General features: G+C 40.0%; 1 protein-coding gene across 4 annotated transcripts in view; it reads left to right on the top strand.

The window, feature by feature from the left end:
* Positions 1-15,953, top strand: part of ZDHHC3 (zinc finger DHHC-type palmitoyltransferase 3) — a 34,369-nt gene that overhangs the window by 11,281 nt on the left and 7,135 nt on the right. For 3 of the 4 annotated variants that reach the window (XM_071561359.1, XM_071561358.1, XM_071561360.1), the window contains exons 2-6: positions 125-454; positions 3,122-3,246; positions 6,396-6,492; positions 8,360-8,441; positions 10,274-10,404. In XM_071561359.1, coding sequence (XP_071417460.1) covers positions 149-454; positions 3,122-3,246; positions 6,396-6,492; positions 8,360-8,441; positions 10,274-10,404 — 741 coding nt within the window. In that variant the 5' untranslated portion in view covers positions 125-148. Of the gene's footprint in view, positions 1-124; positions 455-3,121; positions 3,247-6,395; positions 6,493-8,359; positions 8,442-10,273; positions 10,405-13,144; positions 14,802-15,953 lie in introns of those variants that run through there. The other variant, XM_071561361.1, reaches the window with a different exon arrangement.

Raw genomic sequence — 15,953 nt, 5'->3', positions numbered from 1 at the left:
CCTTTTTTCCTTTCTCAATTCACTTTCTGCAGTTTTGAATTTCCCACGTGATGCTGTGCCATTACACGAACAGAGGTCTGCATGTCCTGCAGAGCAGTGATCACTGTTTCTGACTCTCTTTCAGATGCAAGTATGGACATAATAGCCTATGATGATTACTCCAGTCCACCGCTTCAGAGATATTGAAAGGACACCTGAATACCTCCAGCCGGAAAAGTGTGTTCCACCTCCTAGCCGCGCTTCCCTGGGAACAATGTGGTTTATTCGAGATGGCTGTGGTATTGCATGTGCTGTCGTTACCTGGATGCTGGTGTTCTATGCCGACTTTGTAGTCCTTCTTGTCATGCTAATTCCATCGAGAGATTATGTTTATAGTGTCATCAATGGCACCCTGTTCAACACCTTGGCTTTCCTCGCTTTGGCTTCACATTTTCGTGCTATGCTGACAGATCCAGTAAGTATACCTCTCTCTGTGTGTCTCGGAAAGAAAGAGGCGGTGTTTTGTCTGCTAGATGTTGGGTAACTCACTTGCTGAGTGAGTGGCAGATTTAAATAATCTTCTGTGTGTCAGCCTGCTGAGTGAGACTGCTGATGTGGTATGCTAATTTTTCATCCCACTCAAGTCAGGAGCAAAGTCAAGGACTCAGATTTAGACTCCCAGTGTGTGAGGAGTGACTCTTTTTGCACTGGGAAAGTGAGTGTTTCTCTCTGGCACTGTTTTCTCCCCAGTGGCAGATCCTGTGTTTGTGGCTTGTCGTGTCTTGACAAATAGGAGAGCTGGAAAAGCTGGTTTTGGTTGTCTGCCTTGGCAAGTATTGCTTCAGCAGAATGGACCAGAACATGTGTTGTTTTGAAAAGCCATGTTACCATCTCTCGTTCTACTGATGTTGTTGAGTGTATTGGACAATGCTGAAATAAATACTGTGTAAGCATGCTAAGAGCTGACAGTTCTTAGGCAAGTTGGGAAGCACCGGAGTTGTAAGATCCCCTTGTATGTATCCATAGGGCATTGCTTTGAGAGATCTGATCTGCTGCTTTGTTGTCTTTCAGCTGGTGAGAAGATACAGTTTAGCAGCAGGAGGCTAATTCTGAGTGGCCTGTGATGGTTTATTTTTTTTAATAACCTCTGGATAGTAGATTCAATTCAAAAACCCCTCTCCATTAGTCAGTGCAAGGACAGACAGGCTTAGACTTCTCATGCCCCCTTCCTCACGAGTGGTGTTGTTGCTGTTGGGAGTGGTGGCATACCTTTGTTGTTCTGTTCCTTCCAAATTTCCCTTCCTACTTTTGAAACCTTGTTTGGTGCCATTAATACTTTAGTACAATCTTTGTTGCTTAAGTTCCAGCTCTTCCAGAAGTCACAGCACTGCAGAAATGGCTTGATTTGGTGTAATGTCACAATTTGTGGCTAAGACTGTTGAATTGCTGCTGGGCAGAACTGTAAGCAGTAGTTTAGGCTCTGAAACTTCTGGTCATTGGACTGGGGAATAGAGGGTTGCAGCAGTTTGTTAGATGGTTTGTATCCTAAGGGTAGTTGTTGTTAATTATTGTATTTTATGTGGCTTTTATGCCTAGGGACCTTCAAGTTGCTGGAATTATTTTGCAGTTACTAGAAACTCTTCTGAAACAAAAGCTGTATTTTGAAGCCAGGCTGGGCAAGCAGCATTGGAGAAGCAGATACTATTTCTATTGAGAGTAATTGGGAAAAGATATGTTAATTCCTAGTGGGAGGTGGGATTTATGTGTATGGATGGCAAGAGCCAGTGGGATTTTGTTTAATTTCTTTAATGAGGGGTTCAGCTAAATAAAGTGCAGGAGGGGAGATACAGAGAAAGGATGCAGCAACATCTGGCAGACAGTGTGAGTCAGGGATTAAGGAAGCTGCCAGGACAGGGGGAACCAGAGGCATGTCTAGGATCAGAACAAACCAGAAAGCACTGCTGAGGCAAACAAACAAAATTCTTACTATAAATAAATGAACACCGGAGTTCTTCGGACTGGATAGTGTGTCTTGCATTTCAGGAACTGCTTCCTGTGGATTCTTGCCAAAACATTTGTAATGTTTTGAGCTTTGCTGAGTACTGAAGAGAGAGAATATGAGTTGCAGTATTTTCTGGAAGTAGGTTTTGGTAATTTTTAAATTGGCCAGGCCTGTTGGGAGTTTTTGTGCAAAGAACCCCAAATATTGCTCAAGAAAGCCTTATAATACTGGTTTAATGTGCACTTCTCTCACTGATGTATATCATTCGTGTTTATTGGTGTTACGAGGTCATGTAGATGTGTTAAAAAGAGACTGTTCCATCAGAAATCTATCAAAGTACTACATCTGTGCTTTTATTTAAAAAAAAAGCCTTAAATTCACAGAGGTGAATTGTACCAATGTACCAGCAGTGATTTTGTACAGCATGTTTCAGAACTTTTTTTCGAGGGGAGAAAATTTCTTTGATACAGTTTTTTTGAGCATATTTATGCCCCTGTAAAGAACAGAAACTCATGAACTTGGGCTCCTGCAGCAGCAATATGTTACATATTTCAAGATTTGTTTTAAAGTGGAAATTACACAGCTTAGAATGTTTTATCTAGTGTTATTCAGGTGGGAGGATTCTTAGTGTTCACTGTTTGAATGTTAGACCCTAATTTAAATAACAAATACACACTGAAAGCCTAACTATAAATACATGAAGTGTTTACCAGTAATCCTTAGTGTACACAATGATACTTGAGGAAGTAGCTGCTTGTACTGGAATAAAACATGAAAACATTTGCTGTTTCCAGTTTGTGATATGAAACACAGGCAAGAGAAATTTGCTGTTATGAAAAGAGGATTCTTAAATATTTAGAGGTTACTATAGGATTTCAAGAGACTGATTGCTTAAGTGAGGATTTAGTGATGTTTGCAAAAACCCAAAAAACCCCACCAAAATGATGTTTAAGTATGTGGTCCCATATTTCAGAACCATACCTTAATTTCTTTTCTGAGTCTTCTTGCAACTCTGTTGACCTTAGGGAAGTTTTTATTTCTTTCTTGTCCCTCCCCTCTCATAGTTTTAAGTCATCCTGTTGTTCTTAGCAGTTGTAATGTCCACAGGTTAATCTTCTGGTTGTTTTTTTTTTTCTGCAGGGTGCTGTACCCAAAGGTAATGCCACAAAAGAGTTCATTGAGAGTTTGCAGCTAAAGCCAGGCCAAGTGGTTTACAAGTGCCCAAAGTGTTGTAGCATCAAACCTGACAGAGCACATCACTGCAGGTAAAGTCTTTTCTGAAGATGGGTGTATTATCAAGACCTCAAGAGTTATTCACCAGCGTGCCTTGATCTCTAAATTGTTTCTGGAGTCTGAGACTGGAGTGGGTAAATTGAGAGATTGGCATCCAAATTCTGTTGCCAATAGTGCCAGATATGTTTCAGTGTCTCTGAAAAAATCTCAGGCCTTTTCTGGCAAATCTTCATCTATAGGAGGCTGGGGCCATTTCTTAAAATGAGTGCTGCCTTGGCTCCAGCCTTGTAATTGGCATTCCATAAATTTTCATGTAAACATGACTTAAAAAGAGACATAATATACCAGAGTGCATAGAAATCTATGTAATGTAGTGTCTCTCAAAGTGTCAGTGTCTTTTCCATTTTTGTTTTTATTCACAAACCCATTTGTCTCACTGTGTGTTCTATTTAGAAGTGATATTTAAGTTAAAACTAAAGTACAGGTAACTGTCTGTATTTTTTAAGGGTTCAGACTTCCACATTTTCATTGAGTACTGTGACTTTGTGTTGTGCTGTGTGATAGATCAGTATGCCCACTGATCTGTCATGTCCTTTCTTTTTCTGGTAGGATAAACTTCCCGGAAGAGAGTAACTGGTAGTGAGCTTTTTAGTACTAAAAGCAGTGAGCAAAAAAATAACTACTTCCTAAAATTCTCTTCTGCTTTTAAAGCAAGCGAACCTGCTTTCCAGTAAGTAGTTAATGAGTTTGCACTGGTGTCACTTCCTTACCTACTCAAAACCCAATACATAGCAAGAGAGCTTGTGCCAGGATCACTGCTGGTCCATGCAGTGGTCTTGTGGGGAGGGGAATATCTGGTAATGGGCTGAGCAAACTTGTTCTGCTGTTTGCATTTTTCATATTTATTTCCAAAGCTTTAGTTTGCAAATGTTTTTCTTTTCTGTTGGTTCTTTATTCTAATCAAAATCAGGAGTTGGTTATTCAGCAGGAGCAATGTGATAATGCCTATCACTTATTAATGCTACTGTAAAATCCCCTCTGGCAGCTCTTCAATTATGAATGAAACTTCACATCTAAAATGCTGTCTTGATGATGACTCACAGTGTAGGTAAATGAAGTCAACTTTGGCTAAACACAAAACCTCCTCACTGGGGTCCTTTTTTCTATGCTGTAAGATAAGTTTTTAGACGTTAAGATTTGGGAAACTGATCCACTGAGCACTGATGCTGTTGAGAATCTTCAGTCAAATGGTGTTTTTATGAGCTAGGGAGATTTATTAGACCTTAACACATCAAGTTTGTGCATATGCATCAGCAGGAGATACTGCTAGCTGTATGCCAAAAGGACCAGGGTGTTTTTTGATTCCTGTGCTATTTAGTGTGTCCCCCTATGCCTGGTAAATTAGTCCTGCCAACCTTTGGAAATTGGATGTTTGAGTGGGGGGAGAGTGTCTGAGTATGGGCCTGCTGCCTGTAGTTTTCAGTCATGGTTTCTATGTTTCCTTTTTCCACCAGCTAGTTTCCTATTCTGCCTGTCATCCAATTGCTTTTGGTACATGTACATGGAATAAAACCTCTCAGCCTCTCTCTTCCACGTCTGTGGCTTGGCTGCTTCAGTAGCCCCTCTGGGGAACAAGGACTTAGGAGCAGTCGAAGGGGTTGCTTGGGTACTCACCTGCCTCAGAGCCCAGGGGAAGTGTGAGCACATTGCACACAGTGAGACATCCTCCTCCTTTGCACCACCTGCCCTGCCTTCTCTGGTCCTTTATTAAAAAAAAGAAAATGTGGATTGAAACTTGTCATGTGAAGTATATTATCTGGAAGATAAATTGTTTGTACTGTGCCAGCTGATTTGAGTCCCCATGTAGCTCAAAAATAATTTCAAGCTGCTTGTTCTAGCAAAGTGAGGCTTTTGCTGTTTTCTGCTGCACATGGGGCTGGCAGGTAATGGGGTGCCCAGGCCTGCCTAAGGAGAAGCAGCTCCTGGTCTGGCTCCATGCTGGGAGGTTGAGGCGTGCCTGCCCTTTCATTTAGGATCAGGGTTACAGCAACTCGTTTGTTTTCAGGCATGGCAAGCATCCTTGGGGATTACCCCCTCCCACCACAGAGTGAGTGAAAGGCTGTTGTGACTGAGAGGTTTTCTATTATTTATTCATACGAGCTGATAAGAACATGTTTATGTTTTTGTTTGAGTTTCACTTCAGGGTTTGGGTGTTGGAGTTTATTGTTTATATTAAGGTCAAGATACTTTTTGTTATAAAAAGAAAAAGTTAGCAGAGTGCTCAATCCTTTCTGTTTCAGGGCTGCCAGAATTGTTCTGGAATGGCTGTTTCCTTTCTGGGTCTATTGTTTATTTGCTTTGGGTTGGTTTTTTTTTCATATTTGATTTCTGTGCTTGTTTGTGCAATGTGGTATCAGGAGACTGCCTTTCCTCTCCTATCATATGAGAAAGCAGCAGAGAGAAAGACTTCCTTTATTATATGAATTGAAGCAGTTACTGACTAAGCAAGAGAATGATGTTCAGACAAAGTAATGATGTTTTAATTATTTGACTTCTAGCCACAGTTTGCATGCTGGCAAGAATTTGAGTTTTGATTTTATTAGTCCGGTTGTGTGAAGTGCTTTAACATCTTAATTTCACCTTGAATGTATATTGTGGTTCTGTCTTCCTGACTGACTGCCACAGCTGTTCTATGTTAGTGTGTGGCTTACCATGATGTCAAGAATCTTTTCTAGTGCCTTACTTAATTTTCTTTTTGCAAGTTCCTGCTACTAGCAGATGTTGGTAAATAAACCTTAGTCTGTTATTAGCAACTCTGAAAAATATTCATTAATGCTTTTTATATCTTTCTGGTTTCTGTTTGTTTTTAATTTGTGGACATTTTCACAGATCAAATAGGTTAAAACTAAAAAAAAAATCACAGATCTTTTCCGTCTGCCCAAATGTATTGTTCAAACCATATTTTTAACAGAACCACTGATAATGTAGCATCAGTTTTTGCAGTGGAGATTTGGTGTTGTATGGTTCATTTTGAACAGACTTAGGCAAGTAAACAAACCACAAATATAAATACGATGACAAATAGATTCTTTTTTCTTTAGTTTTTTGTCCCCCTGAGCCATGTGATGTCTTGTGTTCCTGGAGTGAAAAGTGCTATTAATAAAGACCTTTATTCTTTCAGTGTTTGCAAGAGGTGTATTCGGAAAATGGACCATCACTGCCCATGGGTCAATAACTGCGTAGGAGAGAATAACCAGAAGTACTTTGTACTGTTTACAGTAAGTATTTCACAAGTGATGCTTGAGTTTGTCCAGTGGGAAGTGCTGAAATGCCGTGTGCAGTCTGTGAGGCAGCTCCAAGGTTGGCTCTTACTTCCTCCTTCTTGTGGAAGAACTTTAAGGGGATATGCTGCAGACTTCTGTTTCACTAGTTAGGGAACACACACACACACTCATCCACCCACAGCAATGGGAAAAAACATCACAGGAAGTATTTGCCAGGGTTTTTTGAGGTTTGTGTTGGTGCTTGTTCAGCATCTATTTTTAATGGGAGTGGTTTATTGTGGCACTGAGCTCTTTGATGCATGGGCCATCCTTTTACACGGGGCTGTGGCTGGTAGGGTCCCAGGCCATATGCAGGGTTCCTAACCATTATAGTTGTATGAGTACCTGTGTGGGATCATGTAATAAGAGCTGTTGTCACATCTTAAGCAAGGAGTGGGAAGTCTGCATCCCCTTTGGCAAGAATTACCTACCTTTTAATTCCAAGGGGTTTATTTTTGTACTTGAAAACCAAGGAGGTGTTTGACTTCTTGTACTATATCTGTAGCATCATGAGTAAGAAAAGAGGAGTGCACACTTGAGTGCTGCATATTTCTGGAAGGGTTGAAATGTGTTTCATCAAAGCAAACTGCAAATATCCTGTGGGAGTAGTGTGAACATTACAAAGCTCACTTTCAGTGATGCTCTGTTTTATTAATAAATCTCTTGAGACATCTGTAGGTTTGAGGAAGAATGTTCTCATGTTACCAAGTAACAAGGGGGAGATTTTCAGTTAAATGGAAAGGCTTAGTGTTCTGTGGTGTGGTTTGCTAGAGTGTGGATTACAGAACAAAATTAATCCTGTCTCTTTCCTTTGAGCAAGGTTTTTTTCACCTTGAGAAGCAAGGTAGGTGTTTTAGTCTTATCAAAAGGATTTCAGATTCTATTAAAACTTGACATCTACTTTCAAGCAGACTGTATTAAACACTTAATGTAGTTGAGAGAAACAAAAGAAGGGTTGCTGGTTTTGTTCTTGGGTATGCTTTTTGAGACCTGAGGAAATGAAAGAACGGCAGCATGCTGAACTTGCAAGGAAAAACTCTACTGTTTCCACGGGAGTTTTTTGTAACAAAATCTCTCTCACTTCTAGTATCTGCCCACCTTTGTTTGTCAGTTCAGGAGAGTCATCTCTTTGGCCATGTCTTAGTACATTGTAATGTATACATGGCATTGCATATAGTTTGTTAAAACTTTTTGTTACATACACTCTCTTTTACAAATCTAGGACCTAGTTTAAAACAAAAAGTATTAACTACAAAGTATTAAGGCCTGAGAGAAAATTTTCCATGCCAGTGTCTGCCTCAGGGAAAAAGTACGTATTAAAAAAATACATCATTTTTCTGAAACTCGTGGTGGAAAACAGATACAGTACATTTTCTGGTTAAAACAAATTACCTGTTATTTCTCTGGGAAACTGCAGTGCTCTCAAGAGCAAGGATGTAAGCTTTGACAACATGATACCTTAGATGTCAGTGTTACTGTTGTCTGGAAGTTGTGCTGTGTTCAGGGGAGATAAGGACAGTAAGCTGAGTGGAAGGCCACTCTGGGATGTGTGAGGCTGGGTTTTGTATCCAGCTGACTTTGTATTCAGCAGTCTCCCTCGTGTTTGCTCAGAGCTGTTAGTGAGGCCAGAATGAGTCTGTGTAGTCTTGGTATTTGCCAGCTTGTGTAGGAGAGATGGAAGAGCTCGATGGTTTTTGTAGTTGTTTGTGGTTTGGTTTTGTTTTGAAATCTTGGCACTTTGCTTTATTTGAAGTGTTGGGAAGATGTAGCATTTTGGTCTTTAAACTCACCTGGTACATATGTTACATCCTTTATTTTTCAGATGTATATAGCACTGATTTCCCTGCATGCTCTAATCATGGTGGGATTTCACTTCTTGTATTGCTTTGAAGAAGACTGGACAAGTGAGTACTAACAAAATGCCTCATTAAAATAAAAGATTACTTTCTGAATAAGAACTTGTAGTTTGCTTGTTTCATACGAATGCTATCAGGGCTCTGCTATGCTGGCTCTATTTTTACATTTCTTTTAATGGTCAATCCTGGAACTTCATAATTCTTGACCTGCTGAGATCTCTGTCCTCAAAAGTCCTGTTTCAGCTTACACCTGATACTGCCTAGGGAAAAGCTGAGATGTAAAGACACCTAACAATGTGCAATAACCTACTGTTGACATGAACACAGCACTAACTTCCTGAATGCCAACACAAGATAAGAAGAATGCCTTTGCTTTTTCTAGAAGGGTAATGTGAATCATTCTTGTAAGACTGCCAGGAAAACATGCTAACTCAGATCCAAAAATCCACCCTCACAATAACAAACAGTTCCTTTCAAAAAAAAAACCAAAAAACCAAAACAACAACAGAAAACCCCAAATCCCAAACCAGAACCCAAGCAGCTCAAAAAAGCCAAAAGAAAAACTCCAGCTCTCACTCTGAAGCAGCCAGTGAGTAAATTTTTCCAAAGCCAGTCTAAATATGCTTTTAACCCACAAATGAATATAGGAAATCCTCAAGGTAATGCTGAGTCAAACAGCAAGCTGTCAAAGAATGTGTGTACAGATGTATGTGCTGCTTGCTAATTTTTTTGGAAAAGGATTAGGGGCTTTTTTCTTGGAAATTCAGTTGTGTTATTCAATATAATGATAGGTTGTAGTTTATAATACTGCAGAGGGTAAACACATGAACTGAATTTGACAAGGTTGTTCTGCAGTTCAAAACTACGTAAAACAGCTGTCGCTGAGAACATCTGCATTTGACTAGAGTGGCCAGGGCCCTAAGGGAAGGATACATCAAAAGATGGAGTCCTTTACCCTATTTCTCTGAGCCTCTTTATGTGGGGAAAGCACTTTCCCACCTGTCCCAGGTTTAGGTGGCAGAACAGAGCTGTTATGAGAGGTGGATAGGTTGTTCCAGCTGCCTTCCACTTGTGCAGGTTGTGTTAGCCCCTGATCTTGGTGTATTTATTAAAGTTCAGCACCTCATGAGAAAAATACAGGCTTTTAGTGAGAGTCTTGGTTTTGAAAAAGTCTGGAGATGTTCTGACATTTACAGCACTCAGCACTATGAGTTTGGCCCTGCAACATTTTCCTTCTTCTTGCTTTCATCTGCTCTTCATTTGTAGTTACCTTTTTGGGTTTTTGATTTCTTTTTTTGAGCTCTGGCTTGAGTTTGCACTACAGATCATGAGGAAAAAATAAGAATTTGACTTAATCTGACCTTCTTTAGGTTATGGCTTAGGGCAGTTAAGAAAGGAAACAGACTCAGGTTTTATTTGCTGCTACATATCCTCATGTCCTGACTACCAGCCTGAGATTTCTAATGGACTTTATCACTGTGGAAAGTATGTTAAAATCAAGGTTTATGTGAGAAGCTGCAGGTGAAATGAAATAAAATGGAGTCCTAGTCAGTGTGCTGGGGAAACACTGAAATGGAAAAGCAAATTACAATCTTGAAGGGTTTTTGGTTGTGTTTTTGTGTTTGTTCGGGTGGGGGGGTGTGTTTGTTGGGGGTTTTTTTGCTTTTATTGATTGTTTTTCAGAACTTGCAGGAGTGATCATTTTATGGTTAAATATCCTCAAGAATGTGAGAGTTTCCCTATGTACTTTTCTGGGAATAGGGACCATATAATTTATTTGTCAGTTTAAGTATGGAAAACTCATGGCTTAGCAGGTGTTTTGCAGCTGCTGCCTTACTTGATGTGTCTACCTTTCCAACTCTGTTGTTTTGTCTTTGCAGAATGCAGTTCCTTCTCTCCACCAACGACAGTGATTCTTCTCATCCTCTTGTGTTTCGAGGCTCTCCTGTTTCTCATCTTCACCTCGGTTATGTTTGGGACCCAAGTACACTCCATCTGCACTGATGAAACGGTGAGTATCTCACACTCCCTCTCTTTACCTTGTCTCTCACCACTTGTGGAAACAATGAAGGGAGGGCTACAAGTTTTTATGTCATTTCACAAGGAGTTCATGTACCCTTTAAGGAAAGATCCAGTGTAATAAACTGAGCTATCCCAGTGCTGGACTGTGGTCTCTGAAGGTTACTGTGGGAAGTAGTATATGCCTGTGTGTTGGCTGGGCTGCTGTTCTGACAGCACCTCCAGTAAGGCAGGCACGGGTAACTGGGATCACTCTGTACAGAGTATTTGTCCCTGTGGATTATGGAGGCTTCTTCCTTTAATGAAGTGCTTTTCCACTGGTATTGTCTGAAATTCAGCAGTGTGCTGGATGTCACTATTTACAGGTTTATGTGCTGGAAAGCCAAGATGAGTAGGTGGGAGAGGGATATATTCATACATACATACACACATATATATATACACACACACATACATAGAGAGACTCCTTTTAGCCTGGAAGATTTTCCAGTTTTAGCTACTTATTGAACAGTTCAAAAACTCTTGCCAGAGGGAAAAAGAAAAGAGAGTGGAGTAGGCTCATGGAAACCTTCTGGTTACAGTCTGCTGCAAAGCCACCGAATCATCCCCAATTCAAAGATGGCATAGTAGAGGTTGCATTCACAGAACCACAGACTATTCTGAGTTGGAAGGGACCCACAAGGATCATTGACATTGCAGTGTTGCAGTCCATCCTGTATCCCTGCATTTCCCAACTCCTGTAAAGATGGAGCTGGTGACTCCTGGATGTGTTCCCACACCTGTAAATACTTGTAGTCTTCACCAAGCATGCTCAGATAATTTAATTGACCAGAGTGGTGGAAGAGAAGTGATAGTCCAAAAGAGTGACAACTCTTCTTTCCTCCTCTGCCTCCTTTAGGTTTCTTTCCCTTGTTTGCCCATGGCCAGTGGAAGCTAGAGTAGGTATTTTTGCTGCCATTGGAGAGCTGTGTTTGGCATCATATGCTGTAAGGGCCCATTGCTCCTCAGTCTTTTTTTTGCAGTGCTTTTTTGAATGTTTGGCTTCTGCAAGAGGCTGATGTTCCACCTGTGGCTCTTCTGTGTTCAGAGGAAGACTTCACTCTTCTTTCTGATGGGGAGAGCCCCAGGAAGAAGTAGAGTGTTTTACAGATCCTGCTGAGCTAGAGTTTATCAATAAGTGTGTAAATTAGCAATGCTGCCTGGGAAATCTTGATTTGAATTTCTCCATCTTTGAAACCTGTCAATTCTTAGAAGCTGCTTCTTACAGCTGAGCACCCAAATAAGTCCCCAGACTTTCCCTTCCCCTCTAATTTTGGGGATTCATAGATGTTAAAGGAGCAATGCCACAATCTAAAATAAAAGAAATATTGTCTTCCCATCTTGGATTGTGTGTTTTTGGTTTTGTTTTCTTTTTTGAATACGTACCCATGAGGATTTTACTCTGTGGAATGTCTTGCTGATTTGCTAGGACTGAGCTAGCTGTGTCTGGCAAGCAATCTGTTTTGAGCAGAGGAATATTTCCAGATGAAATTCTTCTTGTTGTGCATTCTTGCAGTGTTTTACTTTACATTTTAGAGATAGGGCTGTCTTACCCTTTTTTCACCTTTCTCTTCAATCACTGGGAGACGTCGCTCCTCACCTTGAGTATGCTGTCCCACCAAGGTGGTTCCTTTCTGCCTGAAGGGACCCAGAACCCTGGTGTTTTGCTGTCATCTCTAGAGGTGACATTTAGCAGGGATCAGCACAACTCCTGCAGTTGACCCATGTTGTGTTCTTCAGAGGTCCCAGAACTGGTAATTTGAGAACACAGATGTATTGCAGTGCATTAATCTGTGGCACAGGAGAGACATGTAGGTCAGGAGAAACCTTACCTTGCAAAAGATGCAGAGTTAAAGAACAGAGTGATCTGCCTGCTGCTCCCCATGGAAAAGTAATGCTCTGCAGTGGCTGCACTCATTCATTTTGCTTCTGTGGCAGCCAGGCATACGTGGCTTTACTGGAAAACCAAATTCACTTTGTGGGTTTTAGACACAATATGGAATTTAAATTTTTTTTTAATGTTTAACTAGTGAATGTTTCAGCTGATTGCTTGATGGCTTGTTTTTGTTCTGCATCTAACCTTTACTAAACAATGCCAATGATTTCTTCAAATCAGTGTCTTGTTTAACCCTTTCTCCGTGCTGTCAGCCCATGCATGTTTTAGCCATGATTCTAATGACACATGAAGAGGCAACAGGTAGACTCAGCTACACTGAGCCATGGGCACTTCCTGAACTTGCTTGGTGAAACTGGGAGCACTAAAGAGATTATCTTTGGGTTTGTGGGTTTTGGGTTCCTTTTTTTTTTTGTCTGCAAGCTTGCAATGGTTTCTTCTAAAACATTTCCATCTGATTAGCACATAATGCGTTCAGCCATTAAAGCACATACTTTTGTTTGGTTTTAAGTGATGGGGGTTTTTTTAATTGACATCACAGACAATTGGATGGCAGGGCTTAAAATGTTTCTGAAATATCTAGGTATGGACACAATGAAAGTAATTTTATTTCAAAGGAACACTCTCTAGCTTTAATATTTTTTAATATAAAACAGAAAAAAAGGAAAGGCAGTACAGGTGCATTTGTATTTTCTTACTCCACCCTTTGGATAAGGGGTAACTGAGAGTAGAACTTTCCCCGAATCCAGAACTACAAAATCTGAGTATTTGACTGAAAATGTGATATTTCTGTTTTCAGGGAATAGAACAGTTGAAAAAGGAAGAGAGAAGATGGGCTAAAAAAACAAAATGGATGAACATGAAAGCAGTATTTGGCCATCCGTTCTCTATAGCATGGCTTAGCCCATTCGCAACACCAGACCAAGGAAAAGCAGACCCGTACCAGTATGTGGTCTGAGGAATTCTTGACCAGCATTTCCACTAAAATAGAAACATATTACAGCACTACTGTTACAAATTTTCCATGAATGTTTAAAAGAAAAAAAGCAAAACGAACTTTTTTATGTCTATTAAATGGCTGATAACTGCAGAGGAAAAAAAAAGCCCTGTATTCCACCATTTTAGATAATTCTATATCTCTGGCTGAAACTGCTGCTGCTTTTCTTTTTCTTTTTCGTTTTTTTCCCCACTTTTTTTTATCACATTAACTTTACTGGCATTTGTTTCTCTCTGCTTTCTGTATGGCATAACTAATGTGAAGGGGATCCTCTCTTCTCTGTTATGACCCACCTCTTCTAAGTAGATTCTCATGCTGTCTCCTGACTGTGATGAGCTCTGTGGATGACATGTGAGTGCCAACAACCCTACACAGACACCTCTGGACTTCCTGAAGGAGCACATTGCTCTTTCCTAAGTGAACTTGGATGGGGAAGCAGATACTTCATGTACCAAAAGGTGCAAGACCAGAAGGCAACACAACAAGAGAGCCAGTTGACCTGGTGATCACATTCAGTTAAAGTACTTAAAGGTTGCCAACACCAATTCCCACCCACCTTCTTTTTTCCTTCCAGCCACAGAACTGATTCCATCTTTGTGGCATTGTTTTGTCTGTTCCCTCCCTAGTGTGCAGGAAATTGTTGCCCTTTTAGGATAACAGTGGCAGATTTAGAAGACTCTTTGGATTATTAAATGCCTTACACTTGCAGGAAAGGAAGAAAGCTAATTTTCAAGTTTGTAGAATAGCAGAATCATGTTCTTTGTGTGTGTTTGTCTTGGTAAATGACTTGGTAGAGCAATGCCTGCTAAACAGTGTTCACGTGAAAAACGGATATGAATGCCCAGATTACTATAAAGACTAATATTGATGGGATGTGTAAGTGTACCAGGGTGACTGATTCTATATTCTTAGCATTGCCCTGGTTTAGAGCTTTGTAAATCTTTTCTTATATTTATACATACATGTGTGTGTGTATGTAAATGCACACACATATATATGTGTAAGTGCTTTAAATTGGCAAATATTTATGGTAAGGAGCATGCTGTTATGAACTGTGTGGTGATGAAAGTGGGAGGGACAAAAGGCATTCCAGAAACGGGTAAAGCTAAACCATTCATAACTATAACTGACATCTTGTGTTCAGGCAGGAGTTTTTTTATATTTTTGGATTATCACTCCCATGGGCTCATCAGATGAATTGCAAACAAAGGAAGTATACAAATCAGCTGTGTTTATGACTTCCAAGGAATCTTTTCTTTCCTTGGTTTAAAATAAAATGGTATTTTTTTGGAAACTGACCTGTTTAGACTGCTTCAAAGCCACGGGGAATGGGAGGGCAACTGGGGAAAGAGAAATTTAATGGATGTCTCATTTTGGAAGTAATGTGAATGCTGCATCTTTTCAATCTGTCAATGCTTCCATATGGAAAAGAAATGCAATAAAACTTTTACAAAAACTTGTTTGCTGTCCTTTCTTTCTTCCCTTCAAATGTTGGGAAAAATTTCTATTGATTTTCTGAACTTTCACTTCCATTTGTAAGCAAGCGGAAGCATGCAAAGGTTGATTAACTAAGCGTTCAACTTTTAAGTTTAAAAGTGTGTTATTTGGTAATATGCTGATCTGTTAATCAGGGGGTTTATTTCACACTTGGGAGAGGTTGTAACTCTGATACTAATATGCAGTGGTGTTTCTAAGAGAATGGTCCCAGCTTAATCATGAAGGGCTGAATCTTTGGTCAGGGTCAGCTCAGCCAGCGAGGCACGTGCAGGTGGTAACGAACTGGTAGAGAATCCAGCCCTAGAGCTGCCTTGGTGCAAAATCAGATATATTGAGGGGATGATGCCTAAAACTGGCTCGTAAAAGAAAATCCGTAAGACTCAATTTGTGAGTTTTAGCAGACAACATTCCTTTTATTACGACCTTGGATGCTCAAAATCTAGTTTCTTCAAAAGTGTGCATACAGAGTTAAGGAAGCCTCTTGCTTTTATTTAGTTACCTAATTAACAATTCAAAGCATTACCTAATACTGTTACACCCACTTCCAAAACTGTCCCTCCCTTAATACCACTCTCAACATCCCTCCCCAAGTTGAGTCAGAGGTCTTGATGACCCTTTATCTTCATCCTGTCTTCCTCATCATCTCTGTCCTACGTGGAATCATTTCAAGGTTTCTGGACCTTCTGAGTAGTTTTGACTAGATCTATATCAAACAATGTGCCTATTTTGTTTTTCTAGGTACGTTCTATACAAACTAGATGGTCTTGCTAAAATCATTATATATCGAAATCTTGATGAGGAACATTAAACAATATTTCAGGAATCTAGAACAAAGGTTCTTAGCTAAAATGCTACTAAAAGTGCTAAAAGAGTTATACTAAATGATATATAATCCTAGATTTTAAGGCATCAGGGAGAGGCTTTAGTCACCTAGGCAATTAACTATGAATGCATCCCTCTGTTCAGTTCACTGCTTTAAAAATTGCTTTGATCATAAATTCTACATTTGCGTTTGGGTTTATTTTAATTACCCTTGATGATTATGCATTTTGGAGGAAGATTGGTTATGCTGCTCTGGCATTTTGACCATTGTGGAAAAATGCATAACTACCAA

This window comes from Pithys albifrons, chromosome 7, assembly GCF_047495875.1.
Source record: "Pithys albifrons albifrons isolate INPA30051 chromosome 7, PitAlb_v1, whole genome shotgun sequence".
Lineage (NCBI taxonomy): Eukaryota > Metazoa > Chordata > Aves > Passeriformes > Thamnophilidae > Pithys > Pithys albifrons.
The sequence above is the reverse complement of the archived record's forward strand: the minus strand, read 5'-3'. Positions and strand labels throughout refer to the sequence as shown.